General features: G+C 41.4%; 1 protein-coding gene across 5 annotated transcripts in view; it reads right to left on the reverse strand.

Moving 5' to 3' along the window:
* SMARCAL1 (SWI/SNF related, matrix associated, actin dependent regulator of chromatin, subfamily a like 1) overlaps window positions 1–16459 on the reverse strand; it is a 43995-nt gene continuing 27536 nt past the window's right edge. For 4 of the 5 annotated variants that reach the window (XM_068138910.1, XM_068138908.1, XM_068138907.1 and 1 more), the window contains exons 10-17: window positions 12173–12313; window positions 7331–7549; window positions 6463–6533; window positions 4150–4252; window positions 2889–3071; window positions 2307–2407; window positions 701–797; window positions 1–322 (exon numbers count right to left, since the gene is read on the reverse strand). In XM_068138910.1, coding sequence (XP_067995011.1) covers window positions 119–322; window positions 701–797; window positions 2307–2407; window positions 2889–3071; window positions 4150–4252; window positions 6463–6533; window positions 7331–7549; window positions 12173–12313 — 1119 coding nt within the window. In that variant the 3' untranslated portion in view covers window positions 1–118. The remainder of the gene's footprint in view (window positions 323–700; window positions 798–2306; window positions 2408–2888; window positions 3072–4149; window positions 4253–6462; window positions 6534–7330; window positions 7550–12172; window positions 12314–16459) is intronic. The other variant, XM_068138906.1, reaches the window with a different exon arrangement.

The raw sequence follows: 16459 nt of genomic DNA on the forward strand, positions 1-16459 counted from the left end.
TACAGAAAACATATAGTCTTTTATTTGGGAAACTGAAAAAAAAAATACTTGATTGGCTTTCTCTTTTTTAATAATGATATAAAAATCATTTTAGCCATTGTGGCTTTTGGTCTCATCATTACGTATTAAAAAAGTCCTCAATACGTCGCTTTCGGGGGGGACTCACTGAACTTGTCTCTCCTTCTGTATCTTGCAAGGCACTGCCAGAGTCAAAATTGCAGCAAGCATCAGCTGCCTCCAGAAGCAAAGCTTCGTCAATGTCATCACTCTCAGAGAAGGCCCTCTGGAAAAGGTCGTAGATGGTCTTCTGCTTTGGATCTGGCTGAGAAATGAGGACAGAATCAGCATACACATTGTCACATAAAACCAAAGTGAGCAGCCATCAGAGGGCACTCATCCTGAGACAGTGTATACATGTATATACATTATTTATATATACACAACCTATACACGCATCCCAGAGACATATATATGCTATGAAAGCTGTCATGTCTCCTTGCATGCAGCAGGCTTGAGAACTCTGTAGAGAGTCCAAGTCAAGGTATGGATGCTGAGAAAGAATAGAAGAATCTGATCTGTAGCACCACAGGCAGGACAGGTGTAAGGCCAGCTAGCCCATCACCTGCCAGTCTAGATGTACACAAGCCAAAGCCCATTCAGCCTGTCCCACGGACCCTCAATATTCTTTCAGGTCAATTACCTTAGGGCAGTAATTAGTGGACTCAGCTGTTTCAGAGAAATTAGTTTCTGCAAGACCAGCTTCCCCCAGCACTTTCATTTTCTCTTGAATCATTGGCCTAGGAGAGATAAACAGGTATTACTGAAAGGAAGGAAATAGCATGTAAGGACAATATGTCATTTACTGTGTGTGGATGGAAAGACATCTAACAGGGATATACCAAGATGGCGTTTCTGCCAAAGCTTGTTAGTTCCTTAACCTGTTTATGGTGATTGTGTGCTGTCTTGGGACATCAGTCAATCCAATTTAAGGTAGTATCAATCCAATTTAAATAAGTAACAAGAAGAAGATTTCAGGATATTTGGAGAACACACATATCCAGTAATGGAACTATTTGACTGAGGCACCACCAATAAAAGCAGAACAAGAAGATGCAGATAAAGGGAGTCCTAACAGCCTGTGTGTTCAGTCTTCCAGGTAAGCAAGAGTAATCTCATTACTCTTATTTAAACATTAACAGACACATCAGCAGGTATCTCCTGATGTACTGCAGGAGAAAGAATCCACCACAAGCCCAAGAAAATGAGAAGTCCCAAACACCTGCAGACTGGACACTGAAAGAAGCAAAGGCTAACAGCACAGTTGATGCCTTTACCAGATAGCCTTGTTGTCTTGTTCTTTTTCTCGCCTTTAAAAAAGGATGATACTGTCTTCCTCTGGAGAGCCACATTTGCTTCCCATTAAGCATTAATGGCTGCACAGACAGCATTTCACAAATAAAAGCAGAATTACTGTCATTAACTTCCCATGAAATGTGGGCGATGCATCAGTTTCCAGATTCCTGCATTGTAAGGTTATAATTATTTGCCATCATGATATTCTGGGAACTGTACAAGTTCACCGAGTTCATTCGTTCCTTCAAACAAGGTAATAAAGATATAATCTTGGACTTTAAATAAACCAGCTAGTTGGTAATTTCTTTCCATCATTTGCAGGTCAGTTCCCTTGCAGCACTAAGGATTTTCCAAATGCTCCCCTTCTCCAGGATGTCAGATTCCCCAACACTGAGGACCAGTGCCCACTGCCCACTGATAGCTCCCACCTCAATTCTCCAGAGGTGGGGCAGTAGCACTTTTCTAATCCATCTGGAAGGGCTCACTGAAGAGCAAGAGGAAAGCAACAGTGCAGTCCTCCTCCACAGCTCCCTGTCAAAGCCTTCAGCAGACTGCTCCTCAGACCCAATCCACAATAAGCAGCCATCTCCATGTCTGTTGACTTTGTTTGAAAGTACTCAGCACTATCACAGCACACAAATGTTCTGGGCTGTATCTAAGACAACTCCTTCTCCTCATACAGAGGCTGTGAAGGTTTTAGATGCATCAGCTCTCCCAGAATTTCAACAGCCATTTCTTTGTCACATAACTACTTCTATTCCTCCTGCTCATCCTCCAGAGAGTTACGTCCACTGTGGCCAGGCCATGTTACCAGCTCACAGCAGCCCTCATTAGCAGTTCATGCTCCTCACCTCACAGGCTGTGGAAATCAGCTCCCACATTAAGCACCCTACATCGCATGTGACAGAGTGAAAACAAGTGGCAGGAGAAGCAAAGTGTCTTTCAATTCCTACCATAAGTACTCATCTGCTGTGCCTTTAGCCACCAGGTAGTGAATATTAACAGAGCTGGTCTGTCCAATTCGATGTGCCCGATCTTCTGCTTGGATCAAAATCTTTATGTAAAAACACAACACAGAAAATAAAGTGAGAACTACAATACCAGAGAATGGGCAGAGCTTGTTTCTTGTACTTTGCAATAATTTCTCATCTGGATCCTGTTAACATCTGCATCCATAAACACAGACTAAGCCAAGAAGTAATCTGGAGCACTAGGTTCCCAAAAAGCGCTGAACGTCTTTCTGAAGTAGAGGGTCAGCACTGATGATGGACCCTTTCAGGTCTTGGCTGGGCAAGTGGTTGCAAGTTGTCAAATTATGAAACAGAACATGTTGCCTGGAGAAGGTGGGAGGGAAGGGAAACAAGCTGTGACCAGCCTCACTGGTTCAAGCCAAAGCTCCTGGGGTGCACAGACAAGAAGCCGTAAGAGAAAGAAAAATGCTAGAGAAAGTCCCTTGTCCATTACATCATCTCCTAAGTGCCAATGTTTCTGCTCCCCAGGGAGTATCCAACCTCTGTCCCCTCCAGGATGCATACCCCTGGGTTCCAGAAGAGCTCTGCAAACACCACCAGGTCCGCAGCAGACAATGTCAGGCCCATGTTTGCAGCAGTGAGGGACAGGACCGCCACAGTCTGCTTCTCCGAGTTCTGGAACTTGTGGCACAGGGACTGCCGCTCGGCTGATGTTGTGGAGCCATCAATGCGAATGTATTCAACATGCTGTGAAAAGGCAGAAGATGGAGAGCCCTGTATTCCCTTTCCTTATCTTCCTTTCACATTTTGTGCATTCTGTTCCCCACAACAGAACTAGGAAAATGAAAAGCCAACATTGGTATTTTTAAGACCTTTCCTCACTGTTAAGGCAGAGGCACTGTAGCTCAGCATATGATGTACGTCCCCTCTGTTCACAAGGCATGACTTGTCCATAATTATGTCCCTTGCCCTCCCACCAGTCCTGAGCAACAGGAAGGACAGCCACACACTGGTGACTCAAGCGCAGTGGAAAGGCAGCTGGCTTAATACAAAGCTGAATACTGTTGATGTTACAGCTGCTGCAACCTACACAATGTCCCTAAGTGTTCCCTGGTTTGTGATGGAAGGAGATGGGATCCTACTGTGGTAGGCTCAGGAAAGGCATGACAAACCTGGGTGATGCAAGGCCGTAACTCTTCAGTGTCCAACCTCCTTTCTCTACCAGAAGATGCTACCGAAGAGGCAAAGTCACCACAGCCACTGTGGTTTATAATTTGGAATATTAACTCAAACCATCCTTCACATTGCCACAGCATGACCCAGAATGCTTTAGGGGCATCCATGGAAGTCTCATATCAATAATTAGCCAAACACAAGTCAGAGAGATGATTGGCAGGTCAATCAAGTCTCCCTACAGCATCCCAGTTCAAAAATGTAAGAGCACCACACAGATAAATGAAGGCAGCCATAGCTGACCCTGGATTGTGACCTCCTCTATCTGAGAAAAGCCTGGAGCACAAAGCAGAGATAGCCACACAGGGTAACACTCTTCCAGAAATTCACAGGGTCCAGGGCAGATGATGGAGAATAAAGAACATCAAATTCCACAAAAGCCATTCAGCTAGTACAAACTGCATCTTGTGAGGCATTCACCCTGACAGCTCAGCAACCTCGGTGATGGGCACATTCAGAATCACAGCAAGTAGAAACTATCTCTGCCACTAACTTTCATAAACAATCTAACTAGCCATAACTCTGGGGAGCTCTTAATCAGATTTGAAGCTGGAATACTGATAAAGTTAAGACAATTCAGTCAAGTACTTACCTTGTTCTTCAGCACTGCAACTATTGCATCCAGCACAATCTTGTGATGAGCAAACACCAGGAATTTATGATTCCCACTTTCCAGTAACTCCTGGATGTATTCTCTAGACAAAGAAGTTTAACAAAAACACAAAACAACCCACAAGCTTATATAAAATTATGTACTGAGAGCATGCAGGCTTTACTTCTAACAGCTTTTTAAGATACTGCTTATCTATACACAGAAGCTAGGGAATAGGCTAGCATAAAAAAGTTGTAGTAAAATGCAAGTATCAAGTGAAGTCTCATATAGATAAAAAAAAGACATGGCAGGAAAATCCATTCGTTTTTCTTCACTACAGCTGGACAGTTGCCTACCTTTACTCGTGGGTATCCCTGAGAATCTATTATATCCTGCTTGAAACATGACACCCCAGACCAATCAACTGGAAGCCATTTGCACTTCTTAGTTGATCTCGTTCACTTTCATGCATTTCTGACTTTTGCACAATCACAATACACAAAGATAATCTGTACACAATTAACCTTCCTATGTTTACTTAAGTTTGGTTTTATTTTAGAAGCATGGATCAGAGTATCCTAATAGTTTTGCTTGAAAGAGTTCCCATTGACAATTTACTACAGTCTCACAATTTAAATACACCAGCTATTTCTAGGAATTATCCATACACACATAGGCTAATGACCAGTGAAAGGTTACAAGACTCCTTTTAAGCCCAAGTGTTAGTTAAATGAAAATAGCTGGCTTTTGCTAATAGCAGAGCTACAGAACCCATTTCTGTGTAGTAACTTCTATTACAACTAGGCCAACTGGAGCCTGAAAAACACCTATAAGCCTAAAATTTGTAACTAAGTATAGCAACAGCTATCAGAAAGGATGATACAAATGTCATCTTTTTTTTTAGAATAGCAAAAGTTGTTGTGAAGATCAGGAATACCAAGTTCTTTGCTAAATACAACACAGCTTAGGTCAGCAGCAACTGTCAGAAACACTAAGAAGGATTTCAGGCACTGTATTAAGATGTATCAGTGCTCTGCAGGCAGCTCCCAGGGTTTGTGACATTCAGATGCCAGCTACCTAACAAAATAATTTCACTAAGAAATCTGGGAGAGAAGAGGGACTGCTGGATATCAGTGCAAACATTCAGTGTGCAAGCAGATGCCAACATGTTACAATTACTTTATATCTCATTCCCATATTCCATGTAACAAATGCTTAGTCATTTCAAAGGAGGCAGTGGAAGACACTCATCAAGGCTAAGACATGGGAGGTGTTGATGATTATACCATTAGCTAGATGGTCCTGTACTTTACCAGCATGTAGTAAGTGGTATCTTAAATGCTACTAAACTCCAGGGGGAAAAAAAAATTAGCTCCTACCAGCGAGTCAACTAAGTGACACTTTATTGTTTTATATTCAGTTCACACTTGTAACTGAATTAAAAGGAAGAAAGTCTTCTAACTGTTCACTAACATAAAAGGAAGAAACTCTTCTACAGAAATGAGCACTGGATCTCTGAAGTGCAGTTCTGTGCCAAATAGGCAAGTTCTGCAGCAAGGTCTCTGTGACTGTGAAATCACACAGTGCACATCAGCTGGTCCTTACATGCAGAAAGCTGCAGAACAGCAAACTGCTTCCATGTTGCTAGCATAATACTTATTAAAAAGTCATGCTATATGACCTAAAGCAACTCCTTTGCAGTCCCAGCAGAAAGTGTAAGGATGACAGGGCATGGAAAGTCACAGAAGGAAATTATTCCTGGGGAAGACAGAATAAAAAACACATTTATGATAGAAAGTTTTTGCTACTGAGGTCCCATGTGAGTGCTATAGAAAAGCCAAGAACTTCAGGAGGAGCTATGACATCCTTAAATTACACTACTAATAAAGCTCAGTCCATCTCATAAGTTTTTTGGCTCACAGGGCTCCTGCTGCAATAGGATTGCTGCTTTGCTTTTCTCAAATTCTGTTGATACTTTTAGTTTCATTACTCCCTGCCACCCACCTCCTGCCTAAACTGAAATAGGGCCAGCACCAGGGAACTTGATCCAAGTCTCAAACACCAAGTAATTTTAGATGGTTCAAACCACAGTTTAGATCCATATCTGGAATGAAATCAGAAGACTTATTCAGCCTAGGCACTATGAGAGAAGAAAACATTTAGTGCATTGTAATTAAAATATTTTTTTTCCTAAGCTGGCTCAAAGCTATGCTTCATGTCCCTGCACTGTTATCTCTGAGGCACTGTTTTCCTTTTCTCAGTGGAAAAAACACAATTTACTAGGCAAGAATGAAGCAACGACATGCAGCTTACACGACTGAGTGGATTTTAGCTTCTGCTGTTTTGCTGTAGAAGACAAGAAGAGCCTCCTTCTCCTGCTGCTTCTGCAAAAAGAAAAGTAAATAAATGTGAGCCTCAGAAGTGTCTTTTCTCCTTCTTGCTTACAGATCTGGGATGTCTGCTGCTGCCAATAAACACTTTACTTGGAAAAAATCTGCCTAAAAATGCACAGCAGAAGGGGACTGGAGGGGTAAATCTACTCACCACTGGGTATGGTAAATACTCACACACTCCTATTTCTAAAACCTCTCTTCCTAACACCTACTCAAATCCTGCAAGTTGGATGACAAGCAGATGACAAACAGTTTTAGTTGAGAAAGCATTTCCCAACTAAAATGGCAATGAAAAGCTCCAAGCTCTTACAGAACTTACAAGCAACCTAGGAGCCTAGAACCTGCATTTGCCACCCATACAAGAAAAACAATCAAACAAATCCAAAATACACACTTCACATTTTTGTCTTCTGCTGTTCTCACAATGCAGCTTCAGCGAGGCTGTGTTTGCAGAGTGAATGGGATTACACAGCAAGACAGAAGAGTAAGTAGAGGCAGGAGATACAGAAGACCCTTAGAAAGGACTAACAAGAGAGGAAAAGAGACAAAATGGTATTTTGCACAAGGGGACAAAGTAGGCCACTTAAGTAAAAAGGAAAAAAAAGCTAAGCTGTTTTGATTGTATTGTACATTCATTTAAGGCTGTGCCTTCAGCATCCACTCCATCTCCACACAAGGTGTGGCTCTGACCTCCCTTGGAATCCAAAGTACTGTTTTTCCACCGATGTTTTTAAATAAAAGGTACCTGAAATATCAATGCCTCACCATGGAAATAGTTTTGGACTTACACTTTTATATCCCTGGGCCATCTTCTTTGCTTCAGCTGCCAAGACAGCTTTGGTCTTTGCACTAATGCCTTCAGGAGCCACCACAACCATTTTGCGTTGCTTGGCTGGGAGCTGGGAAAGGACATCTGACTTCAGACGTCGGATCATGATGGACTCTTCCAGCAAAATTTTCAGTTCAGTTAAGTTGGATGATCCAGAGTAGTCCCAACCCCATGGCAACTAGGAAAGATCAAAGCAGTTATCAGTGTCAAACTTAGAAACAACTGGTCTGCAGGCAGTCCAAGGGCAGAAAAATCTTGCAGGGAAACTGGACAAGAATCTAATGGTCAGTAGAAGGAGATACTTAACAAAAACTGCAGCAAGATACAAATGCACAAACTAATCCACCCAACAGGAAGGTTATTTATAAACTTACCTTTTTTTCTACCTAGAAGTACTCAGGAACACACAGGGAAGAGAAAGGTACGGATCCCTACCACAGCACAGTGCCTTGATATTGTCCTCACACAGTAAGGTGTTTCTGCTCTCCACTTGCAGCTTTGAGCAGGCTGACAGAACTCACTGCAGTTCTGTGGACACGTATTTTCATCAGATTTAAGCAGAGAGAGACAAAAATCTTCTCTAACAGTATGAGGACAAACATCCCTAACCCAAATGCCGGCACAGAAATGTTATACTCCTGTTATCCACTGTGACCTGTCCTTTGATCTGCTTCCTAACATACTTTGTTTCTGCCATCATGATGTTTGGCTCAGACTCAAGCAAACCACAATTAAATTGTGTCCCAAAATACATTTGTCCAAGCATTGTTTCTTCAAAGCATCATCACTTCAAAGCTCCTCTGAACAAACCCCTCATTTACTCCTTGAAGCACTTGCCCCTGAACCCACCCTATCCTCCGAGATCCTGTGTAAAGACAACCTATCTCTGTTCAATTAATCTCAGCTCATTACACCACAGCCTATTGTTTGTTCTCCAGAAAAGAACAAGTAAGCTGACAAACAGTGGCATCAAAATTGGTACACTCCCCTAAGAAATATCTTTGAACAATTTTCTTTTGCACAGGAGACCAATAAGGCTTTTGTGCTGAAGTCAGAGTGAGGACTTTCTGCTGAAGTTTCATAAATAAGTGCATGAAATACAGCTACAGTAATACTGAAAAATAAAGCAGGGCATGTTAGGAGACACAAAGAGAATTAATCCAACAGCTTATAGGCAATTAAGACATCTCTGATATCTGGAACTGAACATTCCTACATCAGGTTGAGACATAACAGGACAATCTGCAATTCTATTGTCATGTTGCATTGATGTGAACTATTAACTGACTTCAGATTCTAGCACTTATGGTCACCATCAAAGCTTATTTGACTTCATCAAATTTTAAGTTAAAACTTTGGCTCTGACAACAGCTCAGTGCTATACAGCTAGAGGTAATAAGCCCACCTGGATATAAGCCAAGCCCTTCAAAAGCCAACATGGGTATTACTGCTCTGCATCACTAAAACCAGGAGCACAATGCAGATACATCCCTCAGGTCTGCATAAAGCTGGCTGAAGTCTAGCTGGGTTATTAGCTTTAGGAACACTGCATGAAAGCTGACAGTGCTGTGCCCCAGTCTTTGTCTTTGTGCCCCCTTTCCAGATTTCCTCAGGCTTTGTGGGCCCAAAAGAGCAGATGTACAGATCCAGAAAGCACTCGCCTGGTGCTGTACTCAGCCTTGTAAGCTCCCTGCTTTACACTGCCCTTCGTGTGCTGGTAACTAAGTAGCAGGAATCAACACTGGCTAGGCTGCTGAGCAAGACTTGCTACAGGGCCTGAATGCTCTCCTCACATTCTACCCATGCAACCCATGACTTTCCACTTTCCATTTCCATAATAAACAAGTAATTAATATGTTTTGTGTCCACTTAGCACAATTCATTTCAGAAGAGAAACATCATCATCGCTCTGAAGAACTAGGCACAAACAGGACCAGTACAGTACCTACTGTCATATTAAAAAGCACATCCAGGCAGAATCCCCACTACATTTCCTTTTTGGTGACTGCAGCTGGAACAATTTGCAGCCAAGGGAACATGCTAATTCTGTGCTGCACCTAGCAAGTGATTAAAAAAGATGGTTGTTTTTTTGAACTAAACTACAGTTTGGTATATTATATTGTGGAAAGAAGAGAAAGAAAGAAAGAAACAAGAGGGACATTCATTTTGCAAAAACACACATCTGGCTTTGATCCATAACATTCCAGAACAAATGCTTGCAACTGTGATTTTCTTCCCAAAGTGTTACAGCATCTTACATGAGTCAGTAAACTCATTACAGTGCTAGAAAAGCTGCCAAACTCTTACAAATTCAGAGCATGTGCTCAGATAGAAATTATTTAATACTTGCCAACATCAGCCAGTTTGAAAAAATGAATTCACAGCATGTATTTTGGGAAACAGACTTGGGGTATTTTGTAAATAAGCAGGTGACATTTCACTTTCAGCATTTTTAGAAGTACAGATGCTGGAGGCTGAGTTACAGAATGATAAACTTTTGTATCACTTCTAGTCACAACTGCAGGTATTTTCAAATTTCTGCTAAAAAATCTATTCTCTTCAATCTGAAACCAGTCAGGTTCTAGTTTCAAATGCAATAGTTCAGACTTTTTTTTTTTTAAGTCTTACAATGTCATCAGATTAATTATTAATATCAAAATATTTTTACATAGCGCCTTACATCCTGACTGATCCCCAAAAGCCTTGCAAAACCTCTCTGGTTCTGTGCAATTCTATCTCCACTGACAATGCTGCCACTTTCAGGACAGAAAGAAGAATCTGGTTAAGGAATGACAGCAAATATACCACAGAATTTCTTCACAATCTAAGGTTTGAGCTGCAAAAAGGAACAGGAAGGACATACACAGTCTTGAGGGAACAACTGCAATCATCAAAGCACTTTTTCATGTACTCATTGCTGATCAGGATCTATAGAAAACCAATATTCAGCAGTCTCGTTTTTCCCATATCCCTTCATTTCCAGCAGCCCCATTTCTTCCTTCTCTAGACAGCCAAATTCATTCTAGGTTCACTTTATAATTTACTGCCATTAATTGTAGCAAAATGTCCCAGGTGAGCACTAAGAAGACTAGTAATGTTCAACTATCTAGTAGACACAGGTCAGAGAAGCGTAACTGTACTAGAAACCCTGCAGAGTTTTTGAAGGGAAGCTGATATTGATTGTGCTCTCCATGCTGAGTTTCATTGTGGGTTGAAAACTCATTTTACACTGAATATACTATTACAAACTGGACCTTGTAAAACAATTTTCTTTCATTCCATTCAAGATCATACCTGAGGTCCATATACCTCATAAGTGAAGCAACAGCTAGTCATGCAGAACTATACACTTTACCCTCAAAGGGTTTATGAAACTTCAAACCTATTTAGACTCACACACTGCAGTTCAGCTTCACTTTTTACTGAAGAGAATCAATGAGACTGAACTGCATCTGGACACTACTCACACAGGAATCTTTCAACAAAGATAATGAAGCTCAGCAGAAGGCATGGCCCTCTCCTATGCAATTCCTGCTATGAATGGAGAAAGTTTACCCTCTGCCAGGAAAGCAGTGCTTTATTCACAGGAATGCTGTCATCTTTCAGAACTCAAGGTCTGTGTCTGTGATTCTGAGTGCTAGTGGCCTTACTTTAAATCAGTGACATCAGTGTATGAGTACCAAAGCCAAACAACTCATCTAGCTTGCACATTTGGACATACATAGAACAGCACTACACTACCTATTTAAGTAGAAGTGGGCATTCAGATCCATGAAAAAGGGGACTTGAGGACTCTCAGAGTGCAGTATGGTTCATCTTGACAGAAGTTTGGCATGTTAGCTACCTCAAGCAGAGATGAGAAAAAGACACAAGAGCGCCCTACAAATAGCTGTGTTTTTAGGGCACACATTGATGACATTCAATAAATATTCTGGAGCATTAAAATGGTCATTTGGTGAACAATATTGCCCAGTCTTACAGAAAATGAGGCACAAAAAGTGATTACTTGAGAACAAAGCAGAGCATGCAAGTTCATGCACTACATGTCCATGCTCACACTGCCAAGCCACATGCTTGTCTTGGAGGAACTGGAGGGCACGCCTGATTAGAGGCCTCTTGTTCTAAAGCTTATCCCAGGGGAACTTGAATTGCCTTTTTCCTGTCTATGCAACCAGCACAGAAGATCCTAGAGCCTCCTTGTACAACAGGGAGCAGTGAAAGCTATTCTCTTACCATTTTGTGTTCCAGCCCTAGAAATGGCAAATCCAAGTACAGCTGAGTTGCCCATATATTGAGAGCAACACCACCATCATGACTGCAAATGCTGGCTTCCTGCAAAGCCAAGATCTTGCAAGGGTTGCACCTAATGAATCTGCTGAAACCACTGCTGAGCAGCTGGCAGGGGTAGAAGTTAACTTATTTTCAAGATATGCTAAGGATCAGTCACTAAAATGGACTAGAAACCAGCTTAGGGTTGGGGTTTTATTATCTCAATTAGTTCAAACCTGCAGCTAAATAACAGCACTTTCTGAATTGGCATTTAGTCACAAATGCCCAGTAGTTAACTCTGCCCATTTAAAACACTCCCCAGCTATGGCCACTTTTTTTTGTTTGGTTGGTTTTTTAATAGCTTTTTGCTTCCCTCACTTCTCAGTTTGAGAGCTTTCAAAAGGTTAACCTGCAGCAATACTCTCTGAACATCAGACAGAAGGAAGGTAAGAAAAAGCCTCTACATTTTGAAAATAAATAAAATAAAATGCAATTTGCAGAGTGACATCTGTCACTTCCTCCACTGAAGTACCTTCTTGGCATCACAGTAGCGCAGCCCAAAAGAGTGGAACTGTGGGAAGAAGGTTGGCTGGACAGCTGCGATCTGCGTGTAGAGCTCCATGGGCCGTGACATGGCAGGGGTTCCCGAGAGCAAGATCACTCTCTTGGCAGCCTGGGAAAGCAGAATAGGGCACTGTTACCATACAGCTTACAAGATAAGCAGTATCTGCTAAGAAGTCATCCCTAGTCCTGAAAGAAAATCCCAGAGCCATTGTCAGAGCACCTTAAGTGGAAGTGTACTTCACCCTTCACAGATACTTTCAGCCTTCACTGCCTGAAGACGCTAAAAGGCAGTGCTTAGAACTTCCAGGAAGCATGACAAAAATATTGCTTCTTATTCATCACCCACATGCTGCAAGGGAAGGAGATATCAACTTTTGTAACAGTACTTTCTGAATTGGCATTTAGTCACAAGACATGTTAGTATCTTATGCCTGGTTCAACATTTCATTTGCCTTCAGATGTTACAGCAAAATGACACACCCTCTCAGGTACACCTTCACTCTCAAAAAATTCTCTTGTAATAAACCTGACACAGCCAGCCATAAACAGCTTGTCTTCCTTACAAAAGCAGAAGAGATCCAGAAAAGCAGGGCTGCTTTTTTTTTTTTTTCTTTCTTAATTCTACTAGGAAGGGGAGAAAGATGAAGTTGCTTGAAGCAGGATCAGAACATGAGCTGGATGCTAGACCATGAGCTAATGAACACAAATTTAGTTAGTAAAACTGCTCTGTTCAGTATTGGCAAATACTACATTAAAGAATTTCATTAGAAAATATTGAAGGCCAAGGAAACAATGTGTGTATCTTGGTGCCATGGTCTGGTAGTCATGAGGTGTTGGGTGACAGGTTGGACTTGATGATCTTTGAGGTCTTTTCCAACCTTATTGATTCTGTGATTCTAAATCATGCAAAAAAATTGTTAAACATGTTGTAGGTAAGACAGGAAGGGGATAGGAAATCTGTATCTAAAATAGGTGCTCCCAAAACTGAGGCAGAAAAAAAAAACCAACACATTCTGTAGACATAAAACCCTCCAAGATGAATGTCTATCCTCATACCTCCATTATTATATAATTCTATTATTTGACAAGAGCTATGAATTTTTACTGCTGTAAATTCACCTATAGCAGTTAAATTACACACGCCTTGTAATTTCCTGCACGGTTTAATGCAAGCTCATTAAAATAACAAAGAGCTTCTTTGAGTGACATCTGTACCAACAGCTCATTCACATTTAAATTAAAAAGAAAATTAAATCCTTTTATTGTTTCACTGAGACCTATCAGTCACCCAAATCTATTCAGCTGATGCATCCATTCACCAATCAAATCTGCTGGAAAAAGAGCTCACAGATCAGTTACCGGAAATTAATTTCAGGACTTTTTATCAGCTACTTATATATAGGTTGCAATCAAGGTGGGACTTGCCTTCTCCCTCCATCCCTATTAAATAGATCAGAAGGAAATAGCACCACCAGGATCAGACAATTCCCACAAACATTTTAAAAAGCAGGATATTTATTGAAGTAAGTAAGAGTAGAAGCCAAACCTTTGGACATGTCAGAAGGTGAGAGTTTGCACAAAGACTTTTTGCTACTCAAAAAAGAGAGGATTCAGAGACCAAAGATGGGAGATCCCACGAAGAAATGAAGCAATAAAGTATAAATTAGGTCAGTTTTTAAAAATAAGGTAACAGTGGAGATCAACTGAGCAGAACCCAGACAACATCTGATGCCTTGCAAATCTTTTGCAGAATAAACTGACATTATCCTGAGAAATCTGCCAGTCCTACATGTGCAAGAAGCCTCCAATCTAAACTTTTTCCTCCTGGACTAACAGAAGGCCACTGCTAGCAAAATAGACAACATAGAAGTAATGAAATTACAGACAGCTTATTTCAAATAACTCTGGATCAAGCTAAAGAGAGAAAAGGTCATTCAAAACAGAGCAGGGACATTAAATGCAACATAAATCTGTGTTAAAAGGTTTTAAGATGTTCTCAAGGCTCCTCCTCTTTGAAGGGTGTGCCCCAGGAGCTAGATGAGATGAGGTTGGATCACTAGTTCCCCAGTAGTCAAATCAATTAGTCAGGCTCCTTCCCCAAACCCTAAACAAGTATCAAATGAGAGAACTACAAAGTTACAGGTTATTTGAATTCTGAACTTGTCCAGCTGCTGTTTTGCTGTGCACAACTTACTTCTGAACAGATAGGGCATCTAACCACTGCAACCACTGACACACCTTCTACAATTAACCATTTAAAACAAATCAAGAACCCAACAATGACAAGAATGACAACAAAAAAAATCCCAACAAAACCCCAAAAGCTCTACAAGTGTTGGTAAGCACTTGAAGAAATCAATTCAAGAAAATGTGTGGAATATAGGTGGTCTTAACTCATTATCCCAAGGGTCCTTTTCAGTTTTAAAAATCAATGACAGAAGGAGTCCAAGAAGAAAGAAAAGGAAAACAAAATACTAAGACAAGAAGTTTCTGAGTGCTGAAGGGTAACTTATACTCTGGATGAAATAAATGACTTTGATTCACATTTCTTTTTCTAGTGGCAACTCATTTGGAATAGATGCCAATAAAGATTTGCTCCTGCAAAGAAGCCTCTGTTGATTACTGTTTAATTCTTGTTTCCTGCTGAACCTTCTGTGCTGTCAAGAGAGAAAACTTACTCTCTTTCTTCTGAGGTCTATAATATTGGAACAACAATGCAGTAAATAAGATTGCAGGGACCAGCAAAGACTTTCTACCAAGGCCACATCTGTAATCAATTGGTACACAATTCCACATAGGAGAACTAACATTAGCTACCCATTAGCATTTAGGCATGAAGCTTAATCTTCCCCAGAAAGCACTCTTCTCTCTCATGTCTCTTTGGGATTATTCTTACAGCTACTTTCTTGCAAGGCTGCTTAAGGGAACTCAAGACAGTGATTGACTAGTGGAGACCTGATCTGTAGCCCTCATTTACTAAGTAACATAAGACAATTGTGGCTTTGTAGTACTACACTTGCACACAATATACCAGCAAGAATTAATCCCACAGCTGTGACAACATTAAAAAAAGTAATTTTTGAAAGTCAAAGAATAATTTACGAAAGGGTAACCCTCAAGAGCACTCACTTGAGAGGTTAAAACCCAGCATCCAAATGATTTGAAGGGAAGGGGGAGAGGGGGAAGGGGGAGGTTTATGCCACAAAGAAATAATTGAACATGCAAAGAGCCTCATTGACATACAATGACTGTCTCTGTGTTAAATGAATCTCACAGCATGAGCTCTGCCATATGCTAACAGACTGATATACTTTTTAAAATAAGTGTGGCTGGTTCTAGCTGTACAATTTTTTGTGTCCCCAGTTTTAGCTTGCTCTGTCATTTTGAACCGCTTATTCTAAGATTAGCTCAGCCTGTGAAATGACAAATCTGAGAGTTTCAGAATATGATAATCACCTGATAAAACAGAAGAGCAGATAAAGGGAAAGAGTTGTAGCTGGTTTTGAGAAGTCTCTTTCTGTGGCTGGGTAAACCAGGGCTTTGCATTTCATAAGATCATAGTATCAGTCAGGGTTGGAAGGGACCACAAGGATCATCCAGTTCTAACCCCCCTGCCATGGGCAGGGACACCCCACACTAGATCAGGCTGGACAGAGCCTCATCCAGCCTGGTCTTAAACACCTCCAGGGATGGGGCCTCAACCAGCTCCCTGGACAACCCATTCCAGGGCTTCACCACTCTCATGGTGAAGAACCTCCTCCTCACATCCAGCCTGAATCTCCCCACCTCCAGCTTCATTCCATTTCCCCTAGTCCTATCACTACCTGATATCCTGAGCAGTCCCTCCCCAGCCTTCTTGTAGGCCCCCTTCAGATACTGGAAGGCCACAATTAGGTCACCTCGAAGCCTTCTCTTCTCCAGACTGAACAGCCCCAACTCCTTCAGTCTGTCCTCATAGGAGAGGTGCTCCAGCCCTCTGATCATCCTCATGGCCCTTCTCTGGACACGCTCCAGCACGTCCATACCCTTCCTGTAATAGGGGCTCCGGAACTGGATGCAGTACTCCTACATTTGTTGCTGTTGGGTTTTTTTTAATAACCAGTGTCTCTCCCCATTCTTAAGTGACATCTAGAGAGAAAATGTGTGTCAATTTGCAACAGTCCGCTAAAGCAAATTACACTACCTATTTTGAGAAGGAAAGGGAAATAAGAAGGTAAGAGCAGATCTGAAGATGTGAGCTTGAGGACTACCAGCT

Source organism: Melanerpes formicivorus, unplaced genomic scaffold (genome assembly GCF_026170545.1).
Source record: "Melanerpes formicivorus ecotype bairdi unplaced genomic scaffold, bMelFor1.0.p_v2 SCAF_5, whole genome shotgun sequence".
Taxonomy (NCBI): domain Eukaryota; kingdom Metazoa; phylum Chordata; class Aves; order Piciformes; family Picidae; genus Melanerpes; species Melanerpes formicivorus.